This window comes from Centrocercus urophasianus, unplaced genomic scaffold, assembly GCF_019232065.1.
Source record: "Centrocercus urophasianus isolate 14NV4802_14NV808 unplaced genomic scaffold, USGS_Curo_1.0 seq_12, whole genome shotgun sequence".
NCBI classification, from domain to species: Eukaryota; Metazoa; Chordata; class Aves; order Galliformes; family Phasianidae; genus Centrocercus; species Centrocercus urophasianus.
Window position 1 is genome coordinate 781863 of NW_024884364.1, and position 25911 is coordinate 807773.

At 43.8% G+C, this 25911-nt stretch overlaps 1 protein-coding gene across 1 annotated transcript; it reads left to right on the plus strand.

Moving 5' to 3' along the window:
• Window positions 1-254: 254 nt before the first annotated feature.
• Window positions 255-20335, plus strand: LOC122155600 (alpha-2-macroglobulin-like protein 1). Its single transcript, XM_042809607.1, has 28 exons — window positions 255-601; window positions 1611-1725; window positions 2098-2207; window positions 2676-2843; window positions 3076-3306; window positions 3929-4038; window positions 4069-4441; window positions 4549-4698; window positions 4942-5094; window positions 5756-5839; window positions 5904-6159; window positions 9084-9198; window positions 10419-10644; window positions 10773-10899; window positions 11448-11569; window positions 12074-12128; window positions 12721-12804; window positions 13812-13988; window positions 14119-14200; window positions 14912-15068; window positions 15472-15546; window positions 15937-16099; window positions 16449-16663; window positions 16802-17017; window positions 17115-17239; window positions 17515-17605; window positions 18353-18421; window positions 18683-20335. Exons 1-28 carry the CDS (start codon window positions 470-472, stop codon window positions 18833-18835), a joined length of 4134 nt encoding a protein of 1377 aa, XP_042665541.1. The 5' UTR covers window positions 255-469; the 3' UTR covers window positions 18836-20335.
• The last annotated feature ends 5576 nt before the right edge of the window (window positions 20336-25911 follow it).

The window sequence follows — 25911 nt, forward strand, 5'->3', positions numbered from 1 at the left end:
GGCTCCACCCCTTCCACTCACACAGCTGAATTGCCTTCACCTGTGCTCTCAGAGCTGACTCAGTCCTTTTCCCAGGTGCTCAACCAGTGTTTCAGGCCGTGACTCAACAGTTCCCATACACTCTCACACCATCTTGTTGATGTTTATGGGGAAACGAGCTTCTGCTTCTTGTATATCTAATCTGTATCTACTGGGTGCTGTGTGGACACATCAGCTTAGATCAGCTCTTTGATTCTGCCTGCAATTCCAGGACACTAAGCACCCGGAAGTGGGAGAGCATTGGAAAGTGTGGTCGCTCTCCTGCCTAGGCTCCGTTTCTGACCATCTTATACTTCCCAGCTATACATACTGCTGTATTTTCACTTGTTCTTGTTTGCTTACAAACTACATTAAGACCTATGTCAGGATGTCCACCTGTGTGGAATAATATGCTCAGCAAACCATACAGCAGTTCTCTGCATGGCAGCTCATGTGGTGTTCTCCCTGCAGGTACAGTTATGGGAAAGCGGTGAAAGGAACTGTGTGGGTGACTTTGTGCCAGAAAGCAAAGGGCTGTCCTCAAGATGTCAGCAAAGATATCTGTAGAGAATACAGCGGTCTGGTGAGTATGATCCTGGAAGATATATGGGTACTGGAGGACTACCACATAGGTCTGTGCGTCAAGGGCTGTGAGAACAGAATGAACTGCTACTTAAGGGAGGTTTGCCAACCTCTATAATGTATCTGTAGGCTAATAAGTAATCATTTTTATTCAATTAATGCAATTATTGTTACCCAGGCCAACAGACAGGCTTTTATTACTAGAAATTCTTTGTTATTTTTGTTATAGGCATAGGGAACAGAAAAGAGGAATTTCACAAGACAAAACTTGAAGAAAAGAAAAAGAAAATTTGTTCTTTTTTGTAGAGAAGTATAACTAGCCAGGAATAGACACAGTGTAAGAAACATCAATTAATAGAACTTTCTCAGATACAAAAATACAACATTATGGTGCACCCTCCCTGGAGCTGCATAAAAATGCCTATGCACAGGTGTAGACAAGGTTATTTCAACAGCCAATTCACACAGACACTTCTTTTTACCTTTTTTTAATTTATTTTTTTAATATTCTTTCATTTTTTCCATCCCTAAAAAAAATACGTTATAGTTGGTTCCTTCCCTTCTGCATAAATGATTAGTACTTTTCATGCTTTATGATTTGTCATTATGATATATTATGGTAGTTGTAACCTTCCAGGTTTGAGAACAATTACTTTTATTCTGCAGATTCATTTTATTTCTTCAGTTCTCCCAGTCAGGTCTCTTAAAATACTTGTATACTTTGTGATCCAGTTAGTGCAGCCTTGAGTTTCCTACTAAAGCTGGAAAGTTACCAAAATTGTAACTTTAATGTAGCTGTGATAAGTGATCTGTTTATATTTCTACGATATGAATTATACATATTCATGCTTATAACATGCAGATACTAAATTAAAAATGGGAACAGTGTATATGAGTCCACATTATTACTTATTGTGATCAACAATTATGGCAGAATGTCTAATGTTGTGTACTTTTAATTCCTTCCCTTCTCCCCAGCCTCCAATTATATCTACCTTTTCCCATTGCAGACAGCAAGAAAGGGTTGCTTCACATCTTCAGTAAGCACAACAGTATTTAATCTGTCTCCCAGTGAGGAAGACAGTAAAATCTATGCAGAAGCTTCTCTCCTGGAGGAAGGCACAGGTACCTGTACCCAGAAGCTTACAATCGTCTGAAGCAGAGATTGTACAGGGATGAGAGGGTCCTTTTCTGGAGATTAAGCATCAGAGGAGGCATTCCTCTTCCTGTACTGTGATGTGTTGGGGTCACTAGAAGACTCAAAGGGTGCACATGCTTGAGGTGTGGTGAGCAGGTGAGGTGTGGCTGGGCATGTGATCCTTCACAGCTTTGGAACACTCACACAAAACTGCCGCAGGAACAGCCTGTACACCTTGAAATGTGCTAATTTAGGAAGGAAGCCTGAGGCATTCCGATCGGCAGTCCTGGGAATAACAAAGTAAGATTAAACTAGGTGGTCATTTCCAATACTGATCTTGCTTCTCTATCTTCCAACAGGAGTCCAAATCAACACGTCCAGCCAAATTGTCATTTCCAGGACAGCTGCAAGTGTTGTGTTTGAGACACCAAATGCTTACTATATCCCTGGAGTACCCTTCAAGGGGAAGGTGACTTTTCCCTTGCTTCTTCCCTTCCCATTATTTACAATTGAATTTAGTGTCAGCAAATTTTCCTGACCCAGACCATTTTCTGTTCCTTAAAGTAGCTTATCTTATAGTGTGTCATGTTAGTTGATGGAGCAGTATAGCTCCAGTTTCTGCATTTCAGATTCTCTCATGTGATTACATCTGTGGCTTCTGCTAGGATTAGTGAATGATTTTTGCAAGTATTTCTCAGCTGTTGGCTAGGGCCTGAATTCCTCATGCTCTAGTCACATGCTCTTTTTGGAGAAGATAATTTTAAATCACCCTCAAATTATCTTCAAAGATAAGGGGGTTTTACAGATTTCCTATCTTGGAGTCAGATTGAAGCCAATGCCACCAAAACAGGAAGGCATGTGTGGGAAGGAAAGTTTGGGGTATGACACTGAAACACACATCTGAACTTGGCTTTTCTGTCTTCCCTATTCTCACCAGATTAAGCTTCAGGACCACTATGGAAATAGTATGAAAAACAGAAAAGTTAATCTCATTATAAAGTTCATGAGGCGTCAGCTTATTAAAACTTACATCACAGACAGCAGTGGAAGAGCATCATTCAACCTGGACACAACTGCCTGGAACACCTCCTCAGTCTCCTTGGAGGTAAATTCCACCTCTGTACACAGGAAAATGATAAACCTTGTGCTTAGTACTTCCACTCCTGCCCTGCAGTCCCCTGCCAGTTCAATCCTGTGCTCCCCACACAGCTCTGCCAGTACAGAGCTATAAGAAAACAACGATAAGACTTTTCCAAACTGAATGAAGGGCATCTTAACAGATCTTTGAAGTATGTGTCCTGTGTCCTGATTTCTGTTCATCTCTGTTTCCATCCCAGGGAAGATTCGCGCTGGAGAATGTCACGCAAAAACCTTGGAAAACTAGTATCAATTATATAAATGCCTACCATCATCTGCAGCCCTTCCATGTCACAACCAAGAGCTTCCTGAAAATACACCCACTCACAGGGAAACTGCCCTGTGGGCTGAAGCAGAGTGTCCAGGTGACCTTCACACTCAGTAGGGCTGATGTGGGAGAAGACACCAACCGCGTTGATTTTGCATATTACGTGAGTAAGGTAGACAAGAAACTAGATGGGGGAAGATAGCGCCTATGAGACCAGACCATAGTGAAGTATTATGTGTGTAATTCAGATCATCCCCAAAGTGATGACAATATGGGCTTGTTCATGGGGGAACTCTACACACGTGCAGAGCTCAGACATCCCTCCTGCATGGATGGGAGGAGACCTTTGCAACTCACTGTACCCTTATCTTCAGCCCGTTTTGCAATGGGAGATGGAAATGTTTTAAGCAGAATCTGTTCTCATACTCTTCTCTCTTTGGAAACTGGATGGAAGGATCACTTTTCAAGTTGGTTATCAAGCAGCTGCTCAGTGGAAATGGCTTCTAGTTTGGAAACATGCCTGCTAGAGGGGAAATACCTTAGCTCTCACTCTCTTTTATTCAGTGAATCCACTACCTGGACAGATCACACCAGAATCTCATCTATAAAAGCTTTTTCTCTCCCACTGTGGTACCTGTAAATCTGCCAAGCCTGAAATATGAAGATGAATTGGACCAACAGTTCATTCCTGTGGTTGTTTAACAGTGCAAAATGCACACAGATTGAGCGTAAGTTTGCCCTGGTTTCAAACAGCAATCTCCTCATTCAGCGTTCTCACCCTTCAGGTCACTGGAAAGGCTGGCATTGTCAACAGAGGTTGGAGAAGTGTTCAGGTTGGAAAGCTGAACAGTAAGTCTGCAGTGGCCTGGCTGACCTACAGGAAACAGTTTGGCCTGTTGGGTTTCTAGGTCAGATGGTGAAAGGTACTGGAGTTTCTCTTGAACTGCCTGAAACTACAGCTCCTGGGCTGTCAGAGAATAGGACAGAGGGAGATGGAGGAAGTAATTGTACCATCTGGGAGAGGAGAAACAGTAGAAAAAGAATTAATGCAGGGAGGAGAGACTGGGAAAAACTGTGAAGAGATGGAGTTCATGGGGTTAGAAAGTGGAGGGAGAGGGCAAACAGAGCAACACTTTGGTTTTATTTCCTCAGTGCTGAAAGGCTCTTTCTCTATCCTGCTGACCTTCACTGCTGACTTCACCCCTTCACCTTGCTTAGTGGTGTATACTATCTTCCCTAATGGAGGAGTGACAGCTGATAGCATCCGTTTTGATGTTGCCTTGTGCTTTCAAAACCAGGTGAGACTCACACCTAAAGCTGAGGGAGAGCTGTGCCACGTATCTGTCAGCCTCCTCATCCTTCTTTCTCTCTTTTTCATGCTTCTTTTTGTGGTGTGTTGCTCAAGGTCAAGGTAGATTTCCCAACTAAAGAAAGCCACACAGGGTCAATAGTGCAGCTCCAACTTGAGGCAGCCCCTGGCTCCTTGTGTGCAGTACAGGCAGTGGATGAAAACGTGCTCCTCATGAGACCGGAGAACGAGCTGACAAGCCAAAAGGTGAGTGCAACTAGCCAAAAAATAAAAGCAGGAGTGATGTGTGAGCTAAGAGAGATAGGCAGGGACTGTGGCAAAGGGAACCGGAGGCTAATGAATGAGGGGGTCTTTGTATAGAGAAGTTAGAGTAGGAAGCAGGATCTGCCTTGACAGATGGCAGGATGTGTGCTGGGGAGGAGAATGGAGTGAAGCATCTGGAGCTATCTGCTCATTGCCTGATTCTTCCCTGCCTTCGAGTTTCTCTAGGTATATGGCTTGTTCCCTGCTATCTACAGACATGGATACCCTGCCCAAGTTGAAGAGCATTCAGATCACTGTTTTCAGCCCCAGTTCATGTCATCTTGGCACCAAGGACAACCACAGCATCCCTTTCAGCCTGATATTTTCAACCTCTTCTGGGTAATCAACTGTATATTTTCCCAGGGCTACCAAAACTATGTTCATCTGATGCATTATTCTTCCCAAGAAATCTGATAAAACCTTGCCTTCTCCAAGCAACTGTTGCATTCTGTCCTGACATAGCTGTGCTTTCTCAAGAGATGTGAGATACCATTATTAGTTTGAGCACCTTTATTCCCCCACACTGATGCAAAAAGAAAGTTGATAAGGTCCTGATCTGGCAGAAACCAGATTTATGGATTTAGGAATGAGGTCATGGGCATGTGTAACGTTTGTTTGCATTAATAGAGAAGAGACAGACAAGGAATGGTCCCAACCAACAGATTGTTTACATGACCAAGTCATTAGCCTTCTCTCTAATAGTGTTTTGGACTCTTCCAAGGTAAATCTGCTTTCTTCAAGGTAGGTGTCCTCTAGAGATTACAAATAGAAATAAGAGATTACAAATAGAAATGACTAGACTTAAGCTGTGTGAATACAAGACTAGCAGTGCCATTTGGCCTTGGACATGGGGATCAGATCCTGTTCTCTTTTATTTAGCCACATCCTAGGAGGCTCTTTTACAGCACAGGAGTTATTCCTGTGTTTGTAGATATGCACATTGTCACAGCTTTAGAGGAAGAATGAGGGAGGAAGCTTTTCATCACAGTCTGTGTTTCAGGTGGCAGATTTAATTCCAGCTATTCCCTCTGGTGCACATGAGGGGAAGGGAAGTGGCACTGGCAATGGAAATGTGTTAAGAGGAGCAAGGTGACTGTCTGTCCCACAGAACAGAGGTACTTGTTTAGTAAAAGAAGGGACTGGGGCAGCTGAACCTTACTTCCTCAGCATGGTGTCTGTTTGGGCAAGTGCTACTTCTAGCTGCCTGGGCAACTGGCTTTCCTAGCTGTGATGATTTTCAGAGTCATTTTGAGGAGCAGTGCTGCTCTTCCCCTCTCACACCTGCTTTTCTATTTCCCTTGCCCTCCTTCTTCCAACAGGACATGGGTCTGAAAGTCTTCTCAAACCTTGCAATCAAGAAGCCAACTCAGTGCACTCAGCAGGCAGAGAGGAAGCCAACCATGGGTGAGCTGTACTTTCTGCCTACCCTTGTGCTGGAGTCTGAGGTCACATAGGTACACAAGCCGTCTGATCACTGGAGTTTGCCAGTGGTGAGGAGTATGAATGATGCTGTCACAGCCTCACTGCCAGGCCTATCAACCCTCAGTAGGAATGCCTAAGTTACTATAAAAACAAACAAACAAGCAAAAAAAACCTTTGAAATATGTCACTATCTGTGTGTTCTCTGACGTTAAAGGATGATGCTCCATTTCCCGATACAGACAAGCCTGAGCACAGACTAAGATCTGGAAGTGTTTCCTAGTGATTATACTAGGCTGTGCTGTGGCCTGGCTTGACCCCAGCCATGGCTGTGAGGGCTGTTGTTTCCTTCTTCTGTCTCTCAATTTGCACAAAATAATATTCCCAAACTAACTCATCTGCCTGTTGATATTTAAACTACAGTTGTTTGCAAAGGGCTGTGAGTTTTCTGCAAACAAACAAACAGGAATAGTGTTGTGCACAGAATTAAACACTTACACTCACCTTTCTAAGAGCACAAGAGCTCTCTGTCCCCCAGAGTAAGAAATAAATCAGGAAACCAGCATTACTGAACAAGGACCTGCTGGTCTTGTTCAGGGCAAAAAAAGGAAAGGTATAAGCAGTGGAAGCAAGGAGGGGTGGCCTGGGAAGAATATAGGGATGTTGTCCAGATATGCAGGGATGTGATCAGGAAAGCAAACGCACAGACAGAATTTAACATGGTAAGGGATGTGAAAAATGACAAGAGGAGATTCTACACTGGGAAGAAGAGACAGACAAAGGAGAGTGTACCCTCTCTGATAAACAAAAAGGGAAAGCTGGCCTCCTCAAATATGCAGAGGACTGAAGTTCTTAATGAGTTCTTTGCCTCAGTCTTCATTGCATGGCAGGCTTCCTATGCCTCTTGTGTGAACTTCCTCTGCCTGAACTTCCAGGCAGGAGTGAAGAGAGCAAAATTCCTCCCACTATAAGACTGGAGCAAATCTGAGACTACCTCATGAGGCTGAATGTGTACAAATCTATGGGGCCAGATGACATGCATCCCAGAGTTCTAAAGGAACCGACTGATGTGGTTGTCAAGCCACTGTCCATCATATTTTAAAATTCGTGACTGTCAGGTGAAGTCCCCAGTGGCTGGAAAAAGGGAACATTGCTCTCATATTGAAGAATGGGAAAAAAAGAAGACTCAGGGAACTGCAGGCCAGTGATCCTCACCTCTGTGCCTGAGAATATCATGGAGCAGATCCTCCTGGAAGACACGTTAAGGCATGTGTGAGTTGAGAAAGTGATCCAAGACTGATAGGATGGCATCACCAAGGGCAGATCAGACCAGGCAAGAACAATCCAGTGGCCTTCTATGGTGGAGTGATGGCAGCAGTGGACAAAGAAAGGTTGTAACTGATGTCATCTACCTGGACTTGTTTGCAGATTTGGTCAGGTCCCATACCACATCCTTATCTCTCAATTGGAGATATAAGTATTTGAAAGCTAGACTATTAGGTGTAAAAATAATTGGTTGGATGGTCACAGTCAGAGGGTTACAGTCAATGGCTCTATGTCCAGGTTGCAGCCAGCGATAAGTGATGTTCCATAGGACTTTGACTCATGTCCAGTGCTCTTCAGTGTCTTTATGATGGACAGTGGGATTGAGTGCACCCTCATCAAGATTGCAGATGACACTAGGATGAGTGATGTAGCTGACACAAAAGAAGGGAGGGATGTTATCCAGGGGACTTGGACAAGCTCAAGAAGAGGGCACATGAGAATTTAATGAGGTTTAACAAAACCGAGTGCAAGGTGTTGCACTTGACTTAAATCCCAGATAAAAGTACAGATTGGGAGAACTTGTTGAGAGTAGTTCTGTGGAGAAGGACTTCGGTATCCTGGTCAACAAAAAGCTGGACATGAGCCAGCAGCCTGCACCTGCAGCCCTGAATGCCAAGTATATCCTGGGGTGCATCAAAAGAGGAGTAACCATTAAGGAGAGGGAGGTGATTGTTCCCCTTTACTTTGCCCTCATGGGCCTTTAAGTGGAGTACTACATCCAAGCCTGAGGACTCCAGTTTTCAAAGGATGCAGAGCTGTTGGAAATTCAGAAGAGAGCCATGAAGATGATCAGAGAAATGGAATACATCACTTATGAAGGAAGGTTGAGAGAGTTCGGCTTGTTTGTCCTGGAGAAGAGAAGGCTCCAGGAAGACATAATTGTGGACTTCCAGTACTTGAAAGTAGCTTATAAGCAGGAGAGGAACCTATTTTTACATGGTCTGATAGTGGTAGGACAAGGGAGAATGGCTTTAAACTAAAAGAGGGAAGATTTAGGTTAGATATTAGGAAGCATTTTTATACTCAGAGGGTGATGAGGCACTGGAACAGGTTTCCCGGAGAGGTTGTGGATGCCCCATCTCTGGAGGCATTCAAGGCCAGGTTGTGTGGGATACTGGGTAGCCTGATCTAGTGGCTGGCAACTTGTCCATGGCAGGGAGATTGGAACTAGATGATCTTTAAGTTCCCCTCCAATCTCAGCTATTCTATGATTTTTTGATTCTATGGTAATGTTGGTTGAAAGGACCCTCTAGAGATTCATTGATTTTTTTAGCAGCAACTTTTGATCATGTCAGCAAGGGTTTTGTCTAGCCAAATCTCTGTAAACTTCTAGACCTGCCAGCAGTTTCAGTGAGCAATACTCATGCCTCATTGGATATGATACTGCCACTGATTCTTCCGTTACCAGTTTTCCCCCTCTTCCTATTTTCCCTTTCCTACCAAGTCATCTCACTCTCTTGTGTCAGTTTCTGTCTGACTCTTTTCACTTACTTTGCCTCTTGCCCCAGTGCTTGACTATCTGTCATTAATAGGTCTCATCTCTGGATTCCTGCTGTAGTGGAGAACTTTAGTCTTTCTTTCAGGGGTACCTTCTATGGAAGATCAAAGAATTACTAAGGAACAACCCCAGTTTACAACCCAAGGAAGATTTCAGAACTCTTTGCCTGAAACTTGGATCTGGAATCTCTTCTTCGTTGGGTAAGTGATGCCAGACTTCACAATCAGATGGAAGAATGAACCCTCGTTATTAACTTGTATCCATTCAAAACAGCACTCACAGGTGTGAAGAGAGGTCTCTGTATGAATTTTGTGGCTCTTCCCTAAACTTACAGTGCATCCAAATGAAGGACTAGTGGTCTTTGAGGAGCAGAGCTCCATACATTCTTAGAAAAGACCAGTGCTTCTTATGATCAAAATACTGAGTATCCTCTCATACACTAGTGAACACTCCACTTAGACTTCACAATTTGGTGGGTGCATCAGTTAAATATGTAGTCTTTGTTGCCACAGTGCTACTAATCAGCAGTCAGGGGAATGTGGTGCTGCTGCTTTCCAAAACACCATTCTGTTGACTTGAGTGTACAGAGCTGGAATGCTGGTCAGTGTGTTGCTTGGGAAAAGAATATAACATCGTTGCTAACAGCATTTAAGAAGGAAATACGACTTTTGGGAATAGATTCAGAGAGCTACATTGCTCTGAGCCATTGGAGGGGAAGTAACTTATGACAGAGCAGAGGTTGATCTGAGACTGAGTATCTGTACTGCATCCCTCATCTGAGACCTTTGAGCTCTTCCCATTGCAGTGAGATTGATTTATGGAATCAAACTCTATAACCCAGAGTTAGGTTATAAAGCAGGTATGTTTTATTCAGCATTTGGCGCCAAACTGGGTGCAAGGGGGATAGCTCCTCCGAACTCGCACCCCGTAGGACAAAAGCATGGTACAGATACAGGCTGAACTAATACATAATCAGTGTTTTTCCTGGAATTCATATACTTATTCATTACATTTCCGAGAACGCACCAGCATACGGTCCCTCCCTCTTGCACGTGCGCCGTGGGCAGTGGGGGTCTTCTTCTGGTGGTCATGAGATGAAGGCTCATTGTCTTCAACTGAAATAATCCGATCAGACCTGTTCCTTGTGTGATGTTCTCTTCAAGTTTACAATAGAGTTTCAAGATGTTCTTTTCTTATCTGGCCTCACATCCTGCTTACCTGCATTTCTATGCAATAGTTAACCCTTATCTTATCCTCTCTTTACTCACATTCCTATGCAATTGTTAACCCTTATTTACTGCACATTCTGCTTGCTACATTCTTTTGTCTTGTCTTCCTTTACAGCTGGCCCATGTTTACCCTTCATCCCCTAACTCAAGATGGGACAAATTTATTTATGCAAGTGCTCTCCTCTTCTCAGTTCCAATGGCAGCAGGAGCATTCCAGTCATGACACCTGGTGCTGTCACGAAGTGGAAAGTCAAGATGTTCTGCTTGTCTGGGAGGACATTTGGCCTTGCTCCAACCACGAGTCTCAGAACAGTCCAGCCTGTCTTTGTGGATGTGACACTGCCATATTCTGTGATCCGAGGAGAGACTTTCATGCTGAAGGCTACTGTCTTCAACTACCTACAGCAATGCCTACAGGTAATGTGCCTGTGCCACAGGAAATACTGTATGTGACAGGTCTATCAAGCCCTCCATTTTTACGGAACATGTACCACCTCATCTTTCCAGAGCTGCTCAGTCATTCTCCTGTATCATCACTCTTTCAGATACATGTGGCCCTAGATAAATTGCTGGACTTCCAGGTGGAGGACTGCCAGACCTGCAGGAACAGAGAGTGCTTGTGTGTGGAAGAGTCCAAGACCTTCACATGGAATGTGACAGCAATCCAGCTGGGTGTGGAAGGAAAAATGGGAGTAGTGATGGGGAACCTTAAAACTGAAGTGAAAGGGGGGTGGGAGATCCAGAAAAGCTGGCAGAACCTTCAGTTTATCTTTAGTAGTACAAGAATGCAAGCCACTGTACTTGCTTTCTTTTTCCTGTCTTAGACAGGCTCTTAGAAGAGGGCAGGAACTGAATAGGTGACACAGAGGATTCCTGGGGAGAGAGATGTAGGAGCAGCTGGGGAGAAAGAGGCTTCACAGACTGGAGTGGGGGAACCCAGTGTGGTGCTATACTTCATATGAAATGGGAAGGCATCACTGGAGATCAAGGAGTTGAACTTTCTTACACTACAGTCACATGTATTGGATTATAGTCACTGTTGGTGAGGCATTACCTTCATACTTAAGCTGTCTGAACAAGCTGTCAGCACTGACTGGCTCTTCTTTGCCTGTTAAGCCACTAAGTCTATGTGGACAGGCTTCCTTCCGGACCTGAGACCACTTCTAGTTAAAGTTTGCCTACAGACATATGAAACAAGCTCTGCTCAATTTATTTGCTAGGGACTCTGAATATCACAATCAAGACTGAAGTACTGGACACAACACCACGCTGTGGGGGAAGGAAGCCCTTGCCAGCTACCATGAGGCGGAGGCATGCTCTGATCAAACACTTGCTGGTTCGGGTCAGTATGAGAGTGGGTTCGTTTCTCTTCCAGACTATCTTTGCACGAGTGAAGGGAGGTTGAGCTGTGCTAAGCAGTTTTCTCTCCTTTTTTTTTTCTTCTTTTTTTTTTTTTTCTTTTTTTTTTTTCCCCCAGCCTGGTCTTAGTTTGCTTTGTTTTCCCCAGGACCCAGTCAAGCCTATTCCCTCCTTGCATTACTCTTTCTTGAGCTGCATTTGTATGCCAAATTTGTATGCCTTCCCTTTCTGCTCAATCATCCGCTGTTCATTAATTTTTGCATACATGCACTGAGAAGAGAGTCCTGTCTTGTGGGCTTACTTTTGATTTCTTAATCAGACACTTTCAGTGCAGCCCTGCCAAAGATGAGGAGGATGGAGTCCTTAACAGCTTGTGGACAGACCCCTCAATTCAGACCTAAAACTGCTCTCCAATTTTTCTGCTGCTTGGGAATTTTGTGCATTATCTTGTTCCTTACATCTCATGCCTTTATTTTTGCCCTGGCAGCCAGAAGGTGTGCTAGTGGAGAAGTCTTACAGCTCCCTTTTGTGCCCAAGAGGAGGTATGTAGACAGGTTGAATGGGTCCTGCAGACTGAAAAGAAATTGACTTGAGAATAGGACTGAACTGTGGGAGAGCTGATGAAAGAATATTTTCACATAGGAAATTTCATTTCTTATTAGGACAGAAAAGGACAGGAAATATTACTTCTACACTTGCTTCCCTGTTGAATTTGCCCCTGAGTTCAGGTGGCAAATTTGTGCTGTGTTGCCTCCTTTCCCACTGCAACTCCTGGATGTTCCTGGAGCATGATAATCAGTAAATGAGGAGCTCCTGCCATATCACCCTGCAGCTCTGCAAGTCCCTCTAGGATGTCCCCAGCTAGTAATGATCAGCTGTGATCTGTGTGGAATTTGTGAAGGATGGCAAACTGAGTTGTGAAGCTCGGTGATCTCTCATCCTGTCCAGCACCTCTCAAGTTATTTCTAATCAGAAGTTTCCAAGCAATGGAGTGATGACTGGGACAGCCTATAGAGAGCACTCTGCATAAACAGAATATAGGCAATGTTCCATTTATCTGTTCCAGTGTTGCTTGTCAGATTAGGGACTTTAGATTTGATTTTTCATACTGAACCTTTTCCCTGTTGTTATCAGGAAACATGGCTGAAGAACCTATGCTGATTCACCTCCCTGATAATGTAGTAAAGGGATCTGCCAGTGCATCAGTTTCCATCTCAAGTAAGTCAAGTAGCTCACTGACTGCTATTACAGAAGAGCAAGGTCTAACTTGGTAACAATGTCAGGGTATCCATTTGAAATAGTGTCTTCTCTTTTGAGCAGCATCAAGTTTCACTTCTTTGTAAGATCAGACAACACCAGGTTTTCTGTATGTTTATTAGCTCTTCGATTTTCATGGGAAAGCTAATTTGCAGAGAAGAATAATCCTCATTTTTTTCTGGCAAGGACTTTGGAGCAGAGCCTGGAAAACTAATTTTCTGTGACTTTGAGAGTCTGGCTAGTTTTTGTAGATACTATCTTTAAAATTCAAAACTATCTTATTCTCCATTAAGTTTCACAGCAATAGTAAAAGCTACTAGAGAGGAGAAATCTTTCCCAGCATTGCTAAGCTGCAGAAGAGTTATTGGGAGAGACTACTGGGACCAGACATACCTACCATTCATTATGCTTCTTTGACTTGACTCCTTTACCAATGACAGAACTGGTATTAAGCTAGGCCTGGCATAATTCCTCAAATAAGGGAATAAAACACAAGAATTTTCTCACTGTTTGAGGGACACACAGACACTTTCATGCCATCTGACTAGCACCACTACTGGCTTAGTGATATTTTGATGTTCAAAACATGGCCAGGCAGAATAGGCTACCTAAAAACCCAAGTCATCTAAAACTTTGTCTAAGAGCTTCTATACCTGTATGTCTGTATGGCATTGCCTGAGTAATTTTAGCCCTGCTCATAGTATTTTACAACAGCACCTGCTATGGTTGGAGCACTTCACACTGAAAAAGTTCAGTGAGAACTCCATAGAGGAGTTGTCCTGTGTCACATCCCCCCAAGAAAGAGCAGATGCAGAATAGTCATCTTGCTTCATTCTGCACTCAATTTTTTCTTTCCCTTTTCTAGTATTTTCCTTCTCTGCTGAGATAACACACTATTATCAAATTCCTAGTTGAAGATTATCTCAAATTTTACTTAAATTTGCCTTCTTTCTTATACTGTTGCACAGGTGACCTCATGGGACTGCCACTACAGAACCTGGACCGCCTGGTGCAGATGCCCCATGGATGTGGGGAGCAGAATATGGTTCTGTTTACTCCCATTGTCTATGTGCTGCAGTACCTGGAGAAGACAAGGCAGCTGACCCCTGTGATCAAAGAGAGAGCAACCAGCTTCTTGCACAAAGGCAAGTACAATAGATTCACCAATGTCCCCCATGTCCAATGTACTAACAGCTTTCTCCCTGCCAGTCATTCTGTCAGTGCTGGCCTTTCTGAATTACTATGCTTTATTAATCCTTGCTCCCATCTCCCCAGGCTACCAGACACAGCTTCTTTATAGGCATAGAGATGGGTCCTACAGTGTCTTTGGGCAGCAGGATGGGGAAGGGAACACTTGGTAAGCACTGGGAATAATTCTTGTTCATAATTTGTACTGTCTGGGCCAGGGCAGTTAACGTGCCTGTGAATGGCTGGTAGGATGTGTGTTCTCTGTTTTGGAGACAGATTGAGGGATTTGAGACACTTTAAAAAGGAGTCAGGCAGGGCAGCAGAGCTGCTGGGAAAGTGGAACACAAATGTATCATCTCAGGGGGCAGGAGATCCCTTTTTTTCTCTGTGGACCCAAACACAGCATCAGGTTCTTCCTGTGATGCCCAAGCAGCCAAGAGGGGTACGTTCTGACTGGAGAAACATCAGGGAAAGGCAATGAGAAATTGTTTTCCCAGTGAGGGAGTTGCTTATGAGAGTTTCAAAGAATTCCACTGTCATTGTGATGGCTGGGCTGGGAGAAGTGAAAGGAATGGAGATTCAGTATTGTCTCTGCGTTCTCAAGGGAGATGAGGTGCAAGAGGTAAAAGTAGAAGGCCAGAGATTTTTCATTTGTGAAATGAATGAGTAATGCAATAGTACATGCATGACTGCATGAACCAAGGGTGAGGGAGAGGAGTTACTTTTCACTTTTAGCTTGCTTTTCCTGTGAAAGAGACATTTTTTAAGCACCCACAGTGTATCAGAAGGCCTCAGGAAAAATCAAATGCCTCGGGAAGCATTAGTCTTTCTTTTTGTGTTTTTGTGTTTCTATTTCTCTCACAACTCATCCTCTTCCTAGGCTGACAGCTTTTGTAGCCAAGAGTTTTGGCCAAGCCAAGAAATATATCTATATAGATGACAAGAATATCCAGGATGCCCTGCGCTGGCTGGAGCAAAACCAGCTCCCCAGTGGCTGCTTTGCCACCAAAGGAAATCTCTTTCATTCCTCTCTGAAGGTAAATGAAAGCCAAGTCAGGAAGCACAGCTGGGGAATGGTGGAACAAATATTGTGGTGGCAAAGGGTTGTGGGATCCTGGAAAGTCACTTCCACAAATCATGCAACCAGTCTGAAAGAGAACAGGGTTTGAGGCAGGGAAAGCATGAGAAATGCTTCTTCTTGGAAGTCACTTTCTGAGCCCTTCAAACACTACTTAGAGAGTGAAAGGTGCTTCAGGTCTTGGCACAGTCTGGGAGGACACATGTGAGAGCTGTGGAATCCATGCTTAATGAGAAGCTCCAGGTGTAGTGGTGTGTCTCCACCTAGATGAAATCTCTCACCTGCAGAGTATCTCTGGCAATTGATGACTCCTCATGGTTTGTCCCCTATGTGTGATATCTGGTGATGGATTCCCTCCACAGGGCAGCTTGGATGATGAAATCTCTTTGGGAGCATATGTTGCTGCAGCACTGCTGGAGCTGGGTCAGCCACGGAAGGTGAGCAGATCCCTGCTACTTGCTGTTGTCCTTTTCTCTCCTGTGCCTGCTCCCTGCAGTGGAGAAAAAACTCAAAACCCTGGGCTCCTGCAGACCATAAACAGATCAGGTGCTGCTAAGAGGGTCCCAGTGTTTGGTGAAATTGTTAACTCCTTCTAAGAGACAGCACTGTAACATTAGCATAAAGCAATAATGTTTGGTGGCTATGGTTTCCAGTGCACAATGGGATTGAACTACTTTCTTTTTCCTCGAGAGAGAGTGGTAGTTCAGTGGGTTTTGCTGGAGCCACACTTTAAAGATAAAGTCTGGCTCCCTGGAACAACCACCAGAAAGAGTCTGACACTTTCTTTGTACCTCAGAGTTTGGCATATGTCTCTTCTATGAATGCAGGGCAAGTTGATGCAGACTATCTTCCACTGCCTACAGCATGCAGTTCACAACATCACCAACACATACGCAGAAGCTGTGCTGGCCTATGCTTTTGCCCTGGCTGGAGACTATGAGATAACCCAGGAGCTACTGTACAAGTTGGAGGAACAGGCCATCAAGTCAGGTGCTGACTGTTGGGGCAATACCTCTTGTTCAGTTGCTAGGATCTGGAGCAGTGTGTCTGTGCATTTTGCCTGCCTGGAGTTTATAACCAAATATGCTAGCCTATGGAAGAGGCTTAATGAGGGAAAAAAAATACACCTGCTACACTTGCATTTGTGTTGTAACTGAATCACGTTAAATGCAACATATTATTTAGGAAGCTATAAAGGGTAACTTACCAGAATTTTTTTCCTCCGCCTGGAGAACTTAAAAATCCTCTTGTGGGAGGAGATGGGGTTAGAGTTTTATTTCCTGTTTCTAGAACCCTCTGTTTCTTTCATTTCAGACAGCCTCTCCTTTTCCTTCTGTAGGAGGGCAAATACACTGGAGTCCCAAAACAAGCTCCCCAGCTTCCACCGACTTCTGGCATAGTACCCAGTCAGTGGACATAGAATTGACAGCCTATGTACTCCTGGCATACCTTTCCAAGCCACAACTGAATGCAAGGGATATGAAAACTGCAGCTGGTATTGTGGTGTGGCTGACCCAGCAGCAGAATGCCTATGGAGGCTTTGCCTCCACTCAGGTAACAAGTAGCTCCATGTGGATTCATCTACTTTTCCACTTGAAGTTGACAGGGCAAGCCTTCTTAAGGTCTTCCTGTTCTGATCTGGCCTCACTAGAGATAATACTTTCACGGAGGTGACTGTTTCTCCCTCCCTAGGACACAGTTGTTGCTCTGCAAGCCTTAGCAAAATACGCAGCAAGGATGTTCAGCACATCAGGCCAAGCACTTGTGAAGGTGAAGTCACAGAGGGATTTTGGAAAGACATTCCAAGTCACTCGCCAGAAACGTCTCCTTGTGCAGCATGCAGAACTGACAGAGATCCCAGGGCAGTTCTTGGTGCAGGTCCAAGGCAGAAGCTGTGTGTTTGCTCAGGTAAGGAGGTGAGGTGAATGTGGGAGAGAGGTGGGGAAATCTGTCTCTTCTCATTTCATGAGATCATTCCTGGTCTGTCTTTTACCCCACCTCGCAGACAGTGCTGAGGTACTATGAGCCAACTCCACAAACCTCCATAACCTTCAGTCTGCATGTCAACACAGAGCTGGCCAATTGTAGCCAGGCCAATATGCATGTTCTCACCGTCCACATTCTTGCCAGGTAACCCTAATAACTATTTCTTCCTCCAGTAAGACACATGCTTGCAGTCTGCAGCTGGAAAAGCCTCAGAGCTGCAATGGAGGGACTGGACACAGGCAGGGGAGAGGGTGAAGCTGGCAGGTGGACGGGATGGGAAGAGAAATAGATGCCTTTGTCTCAGTCCCAGATAGGCTTCCTGGCTCAGGATCCTACATGCAAGATGTGGTGGTAGAGAGGGAGTTGGGAGGACTCTGCTCTACCTAAATCAGACCCTCTGACTGTTTGATGTTCTTCAGCTACACTGGCAGCAGAGGCACATCCAACATGGTGATCATGGAAGTCTCCTTGTTGTCTGGATTTGTCCTAGCTCCAGGATCCAGGATGTTGGTAAGGGGTATGGAATAAAAAGAAGAGTGCCTCTGGTAAACATGCCCCACATGTTTGCTGCTATTAGGAACTATTTATTTCAGGCTATGAGGTAACTACATTAGTAGGGCACCCTTTGCTACTGACACTGAACCAAAGACATTCATTTCAATACATGTCCTGCAAGGGTCTATTACAAGAGGTTCGCTTTCTTCTACAAGAGGTGGTTCGCCTTCTTCCACTGACACTATTCTGGACCAAAATAATATGCTGCTGGATTACTAAATGCCAGCATTCATTTGTGAGAATTTTTGAAGAAAGATTTCTTAGAGAGGCTTTAGTTCTAGCCAGTAAGGTACGTTTTTTTCCCAATTCATCTATGAAATTGAATGCTGAATTATTCACACAAACCCCAGACAGGTATTTAAGAGCACTCTAGTTATTAGTGAGATAAGATAACAACAGCCTTTACTGGTGCATGCTTAATGATCAGTCCTATATACAATGCGCTGCCTTTTGTCCCCAGAATGAGAAGTTCCTCTGAGTGGGAACAGCGTAGTTCACTCCTGAGATGAAGCTTGCAGGAGATTCCCCAGGAGGGAGCACTGAAGATAGAGCCAAAAAACCCCGGTGTGTGCAAAAGACATAGTCCCACTCAGAGTCCAGTTCCACGTTATGTCCACGCATACATCACATGGATAACAGTTCCTCAGATCAGCACTCCGTAAGGGAAATGCTCACAGATTTCTTTGTTGTTTCCTGTCCCAGCTGGAGCGCAAAACCATCATTAAGAAAGTAGAAGTGAAAGCTGATGTCATCTACATTTATCTGGACAAGGTAAATGAAAATGACAGCATTAGTTTTGGCATACTGAGAGCAGGCCAGAGGACAAGGAACTATATGAGAAGCCCAAGGCCGTGGTAGAGAACACTGATAAAACTGTGGTGAGAGGAAGCTTGCCTATTTTGTTTGGTTTTCCTCACACACTCCATTTCCAAAATCCTGAATCTTGAATGGATGAGTGAGATTTTGTACAGGAAAGAATTCAAGCTTAGGAAGATGAAGATTCACTGACTTCTTCCTTCCTCCTTCCTCTAGCTTAGTGATGAGTCTCAGACTTTGATTCTGCAACTGGAACAAATAATTAAGATGAAGAATCTGAAACCAACCATCATCAAAATCTATGATTACTACCAGCCAGGTGGGTTGCCAATTTCCTTCCTACTCTGTGTTTGGAAGCTGAATTCCTAGTTCTCTAGCTGTGTCCAAGCAAAGTCGTTGAGCGCTATTCCTTGTGCGCATGTACATTTGTGTAATTGTCTTCCTCATTTCCTTTTGCAGAGGAGCAAGCCTTGGCTATGTACAGTGCTGTCTGTAGCTGAGGTAGGCAGCAAGTCCCTGTGTGATTCAAAAAGTGTCATCATGAAATGGTGGGTTTTGAGTGAGAGAGAGAAGAGAATGTCTGGGAAGAATGTAAGCAATCTGAACCGGGAAGTGGTTAAGAAGTGGAGAGCACATATCCAGAAAAAAATGAGGAATAAGCAGTTGTCTGTAACAGAGCATCTAGAACTAGGCTAAGGACAATTCTGTAGCCAGAGAGACAGCTGAAAGACTCTGGTGGCCTCAAAATGGGAGTGGGGAAGGAAAGACTAAGCATAGTGACTGCATCACATGGAATGAGAAGGCAGAGCTAACAAAGAGATTCCATTCCCTCCTGAGTACCTGCTACACTCATTGCAGGGTAGGAAACAGGGACTTGGGAAATGAAAGGAACAAGCTGAAGCTGGGACAATGTAATATTTTTCATCGTGGGATGACATAACTGGCAGTTGGAAAGGGAATGGATTGTCAGTAGCAGCCTGAGGTGAGGACAGGTCTGGAACTATCCCTCCTGGAAGGACAAAGCAGAATTTTGGCATAGAACATGCTGTATCCTGACATCATCCCGTAGAGCACTGTGGGAGTTTCCAGTTTTCCACTGGGGAAGGCCCAGGCAGTTTTGGGTCGTAAGTTGCAACTGTACGTTTTTTAATTGCTTGTGTCCTTTATGCAAGCTCCTGTGCCATCAGCCTGCTTTGAAGCAGTCTCCACACAGTAATGCAGTGTAATTAAGACTGTAGCCCATCACCCCTACTCAGCAGTACATCCTTGCCCACTGTTTTTAGCAAAGCTTTTTGAAAGCAACTATTATGTTGTACAGCAGACAAAGTGTTGAACTTATCCCAGTCCCTCCTTGCCTTTGACTGAAGCTTGTGTGATGATCACAGCTGCAAAGTACAAACTCCGCCTTGAGGGGTTTTTCCGGTGCATGTCTGCTACTGGCAGGCTAGAGTTTTGCACTCTATGCAAACACAGAACAGATTTGAAGGAATTATTTTGCCCAGGTACTTCTAACCGTGATTTACCTGGTTTGGGAGAAAAATGCTGAAAAACATTGAACAGTCACTCAACCAGATCATTCTAGTCTCCTGACTTTTAATAAGAGACCAGGCATAGTTCTAGCATTTAAGAAGCTAACAGCTCAGGAGGTTATTTTCAAATATTTTCTCTTTGCTTCTCATCTCCATGTAGTAGCTGTTAACAGGAGTGACGAGAGGAGTGATGGTCACAGCGACTGCAGAGATTGTCTGTTCCCGTGGAGACAACAAAGGACAAAAAGTCTGTTTTCCTGAAATATTAAAACTGACCAATAGGAACTCTGTGTTTTTTTTTTGTGTGCCTTGTGGCCAAATAGGACTGCCAAGTCATCAAAGACAGGGATCTCTCTGACTGTCCTCTGAGCATGTTTCAGTTACCTGCACAAAGTCTAGAGCAGAATCTTCACCAAGATGTGTGGGGCTTGTGACAGGCATCCCAAAGCAGGGCTGTGTGTCTCCCACAAGGTGACTTATGATGCAGGTGTTTTTCTCCATTTTCTGGGCTGGACTGCAGACAAAGGCATGGGGAGATGTGGCAAGACTTATAAAAGAATTGAACACTCAGTTTAAGCATTGGCTTTACCCAGACTGGAAATAGGACAGATATATAGGAACTGCTGAGTCATGGCCTGAATCACTGATTAAGCACCTGGAGAGAAGACCTGATCAGCCCTGGAAGCACAGGTGAAGGCCTGTGCTTTGGTCACCTGTATGACCAAATAGGCTGGAGCCTGGCTCTACCCCCCTTAGTCCTCATTTTAAGGGCTGACTGCCACTAAGGAAGGCTCTCTTGTCAGAGTTCCCTCCTTTGTGGAGTTTTCCTGTGAGCCTGTATCTTCAAATATGGGTGAGGAACTCTTTTTTTTTTTTCTTATTGTAACACCTTCTTGTTGTGCGTATCTGAGGGTGGTCCTGCTGCCTTTACAACAGGTGACTGATTCCTGTCATGGCTTGGAAGCCAGTTCAAGGCTGCAAAAAGTGTGCCACTGAAAAGTCCAGCCCTGCAGTAAAGCTGGAGACAGCATGTACAGAGCAACAGGAAGTTTACATAATTGGAAGAAAAATGACAGGAATAAGAACTGCGTAGACTTGAGGGAAAATATATTCAATACAAAATGCCAGGACTGGTGGTAGGACTCAGGACAGTCAGCCCATTTTCTGCTATGCACTTCAACTCTGTCATGAACTGGATACCTCAAACTTTCTATTTCACCTTCAGTTCTTTTCCTCATTTAACCACTAGGATACAGAAATTCACACTGCAGGTTGAGGGTAAGAAAAAATTAGCAAGGCTAAGGGTGGAAAGTTTCTTTAAAATGGTCCTTGCCTGCATTTCACTCCCTCTCCCTGCTATTCAGAACTCCGCCTATGAAGAGAAAATAGGTTTTGGGCCCTCACCTACATGCAGAGGTTGTTCATGTTCGTTGTATCGGATCATATTTGTTTCTTCAAGATTCAAGAGAATATGTACCAGTGAGATAAAGGTTCCAAAAAATGACAGATGCAACCCACTGTTGTGCCTCTTTTTCTAGGAGAAATGACAGCTTACAGGCCATGACTCCCCTCTGTTGTGACACAGGAAAGCACTTCTATGTAAAAAAAGATTCTGTGCTGCAGCTAGCTGGATTCACCCATGTTATGGGACTTGTGATGTGGAGAAGCCATAAGTTCCAAATAGCTCTGGTATGGTTATGAATTTCTCAATTTGTGAAGTAATGATTCCAGACATATTTCCAGATTTTCTCCTCACAAAAGACCCCGGAGAATGGAGGACAAATAAAATTACTGTTGTTACTTTAAGAAAACCCCTTGCTATAATCCCTATTTCTTAGTTGCTTCTTAAAAAATGAGTGAACAAAAGCAGTACTCTGAAATTCTTGCTTGCCTCCTGTTAGAAGAGTTAGACTCTAAGTGAAGCCAGGTAACTCCAATCTTACAACAAAGAAAAATCCATAATTTTGAAGCCTGAAAGGGTAAATCTATCACCTGATAATTTCTAAGCAGCAATTTTAGTGTTACTGTTATCTTAGACTTGAAAGCGTGCATTCAGAAATATAACTTCATAAAATTCCTTCTGGTGTATTTTTATGTGATTTCTGTAGTACAGCATCTGATTTCACCTGACATGTAGTAACAGAAAGTGGTTATTTCCAAGCACAACAAGAGACACTTCTGCAGGATTATCTGCTTTGCCACAGCATTGTTTGAGCACACATACTCATCCTGAGAACCTAGATCTGTGACACATCTAAAATGCCCAGGTATGTCCCAGATTGAAGAGGGAAGGACTTTTCTCCCTGTCTCATTGACAAATACATTGACAAAATCAATGTGTTCTGCTATTGCTCTCTGTTGGCACTATCAGTACTACTGCTAGCTCCCTGTGGTGACCTGATTTGGCACAGCCCTCAGGTCACTGTGAAGCGGGGCAACACTGACAGCACATGCTGCCTGAGTCATGATCTACTTGAGAGTGATTACTGTGGATTATGATATCTTGAATCCCTGGAAAAGTCTTGGGAAATTAGCTCAGAACTTTGTGCAAGAGACCATGATGCATCTTATAGAAATGAGGATGTTAAGAACTTCAGTGGTGAGCAGAGGCTGTGGAGTTGTAAGGGCTTTTTGAGGCTTTATTGATAGCTATAGTCAGTTCATGACAGACAGTTCTCCCAGTCAGACCTCTCTGTATGGGATGCTACAAACATACTTCTTTCTGGTATCGTTCCTCAGCTCAGGTGGTTGCGGTCCATATTTTATCTCTCATATTAAAACTAACAGATCTGAAGGTCAATTAATACCCTGAGAGCTGTTTTAGGAAAAGCAGCTCTCTCAAGTAGCTGTGTAACTACAGCACTAACTGATCAAACTTTTATTTTCTGTATGTTACATATTAGAAATCTCCTTGGAGAAATTAGGATTTTCATAACTTTAATTCACAGGCTAGAGGGACTGAAAGTACTCTGACCACTCTAGAAAAGTGGGCTGGGCAGCTGACTTGTTCTCACTGGCACTGATCATTTACTGCAGAGGCCACTCTGAGATTGTTTCACAACACTGCACTGCTAAATTTGTACGGACACTAAAGCAACAAGAAGGAACCAAGGGTAATTCTCATTCATTCTGAGCTAATTGGCTTTCTGCATCCATATCTTCCCCTCAGTCTTCTCCAAACCTTTTTCTTCCTCAAGAGACAGCCAGGACTTTCAGTGGAGTAGATGCTTTTTACCCTTAGCTCCACTAGGTGGTGTTGTGGGAAGGAAATAACAGTCACTGGTCGAATGCTCTCTGTTCAGCCACAGATCCTCTTCACCCTCAGCACATCCGTATCCCAGCTATTGATGACTCTTCCTTAAGCAGTTCCCCAGGACTTCCCATGACACAACATCATGAGCAGTATCTACATTGCTCAATACTGTCTGTAAGTACAAAAACCAAGACTGAGACTTGCTGTCAACAGATGATTAGTTGGGCCAAACTCTAAACCAAAAATCACAGTAGCAGCCCCAGAGTCTTGTTGGCCATGAGCCTTGAATGCTTTCACACTTGAGTGCTATCAAGCTACCCTGAGTAGTCCATCTGCTGCTAATATCAGGGGAGCTGATAGCAGGTGCCAACAACACAGGACAAGGATGTGCAATAAAGGCATGCTGCTTGAACTTCCCAAACTTGCCTTGCTCCTAATGTTACTTGAGCACACTCTACTCTGGGGCATTTTCTTACGTCCCTTTGCTAATGTATCTCCTGTTCTTGCCTTCTGAGCTAGAAAAGTCTGAGACAGACTCTCTGAGGTTGTTGTTCAAGGATTTCTAGAGCTAGGCTGGATTACCTTCTGATGAAGCTACAAAAAGCACTGACATACAGGTGGGACAGCAGACAGCCTATTGAAGCCAGCAGTTATACCACCAAACAGAGCTTCATGCAAAAGGCAGCAGTAGGAAACATCAAAAGACTTATTTGAATGAAAGCTCCATCAGCCAAAGAGAAAAGGCTTTACTCCCACTAGAAAAGGCTTTCAAAACTAAGCTTTTGCATTTCATACTACATGTGGTTTGAGGAAGATCTTATAAGAACCACTGATGTGTTTCCCACTGTAACTTCTACTGTAGGGAGCACTTAGCCAGCTAAGCCAGAATTAACACGTTGCTTTACAAAAAGCACCTACAGTAGATACCATAGATTCATTTTTGCCTTGTTTGTAAAGGCATCTAATTTACCTACTAAATATTTTAATGTCAGCTTCTTACTGGAGAAAAAAGCAAAGCACCGAAGAAGTATATTCTGGAGCACAGTAGAACATACGAGATGTTGGCAGGTCAGAAATAAATACATGCAGAAAGCTGGCAGGGTTATCTGACCCAAGTACTTGCAGAAATATAAGGCCTATACTAATAGGCATTAAAGAGAGCCAAGTAATAGAGAGAGCATGTTAAGGAGGACACATGAAAATCAAGTGAAATCTCAGGCATATGAAAAATGAAATTCCTCTGGGAAAATACTCCTTCTGTCCTGTTTCTGTTGCCCTGCCACTCCCAAGGACGTCCCCAAGACCAGTGGGCGTATACAAAGCAGATAAGGTTCTCATAGCATGTTCCACCCATGTGAGGCAGAAGAATGCTGTCCACAGAAGAGTGATTCTCCACATAGCTGATTGCTAGTCGAATCCCTCCATGGAAATCTGAGCCTTTTCTCTGTTCCTCCTTCATGTCTGCTTTTGCTAATATCCTTCCTTCCTCTCCCCCTTATCCAGAGCTGAACTCTTGCAACTCTTGCCCTGAAAGAATGAATGTATCTCTCTTTTGGTTTCAAACCAAGGTAGAAATCACACTGCGTGGCTGGGGCTGGGATGTGGGTTGATAGGAGGGGTGGAGACAGTGTTTATTGCCTAGGCACTAAGGCTTATTGATATTTCTTCTGGGAGATATCTTCCACAGCCCTACCTTATGCAGCACAGCTTATGGCAGCAAGAGTGCTCAGATACTTGTTTTGATACAGGGGCTCTATTTTTATAAGGTATCTTTATTGGGTTTTTACTGAAAGCATCTTAATGGGCAAATTCATTCTTTGTGATTTTGCTTTAGGATTGAATTTCTGTAGAACTTCCTCTTTTACTGCAACTTTACTCCTGCCCTTAAGCCTCTGGCCAGATCAACTCATGGCTCTATGCATAGTCCTGCCAGTGCCTCTCACTTCGCTGTGAATTAAGGGAAGAATTTTAGCACTTTATTATCTTATAGTTTTCTTTCTGTTCCCATGTAATTTCATCAGCAGCCATCGTGGAGATGCAGAGCCACGGGGAATGCATCTGAAATCAGACCTGTTTTCTGTCCTGCTAGTTTTGGCTTGAACTCAAAACCCTGTTGATTTCAGAGAATCAAATACATTCCCAGATCAAGGACAGAGAGTGCTTTAAACCTGCAGATTATCTGAATGTCAGTGCTAGGTTGAAAGCATACATTCTTGCTACATTACTTTGTTATCTAAGAGAGTGGATACCAAACACACATGTAGAAACCATGCCAAAGTAAATTCAGGAAACTGGGATCAAAGAGTGGGCAGGCAAAAAATTCATTCTATACTGTACACCTTTGGTTATGTTCTGCAAAAATACAGCTAGGGCCAGGACAGGATCAAGACAACAGCCTTCAAATGAGGTTGTATCTAGAAGGCAAACAGGTTCAAGCCCTGCTCAGTTCAGCTGCCATCGCTCCCATTCAAGAAAAGTGAAAAAAATGTTGCAGTGCCTGGTAGGACTTTGGAGGAGATAGGTGGTGGTGTCAACATAGAAGTACTTTATGGCTGGATGAAGCTGGCAGAAGACTGGACAACTAGTTTGGGGAAACTTGGTAAAATATGTGGAGCCTTAAAATATATTGCTTTCTTTGGAAAGTCCTTACAATGAAACTATAA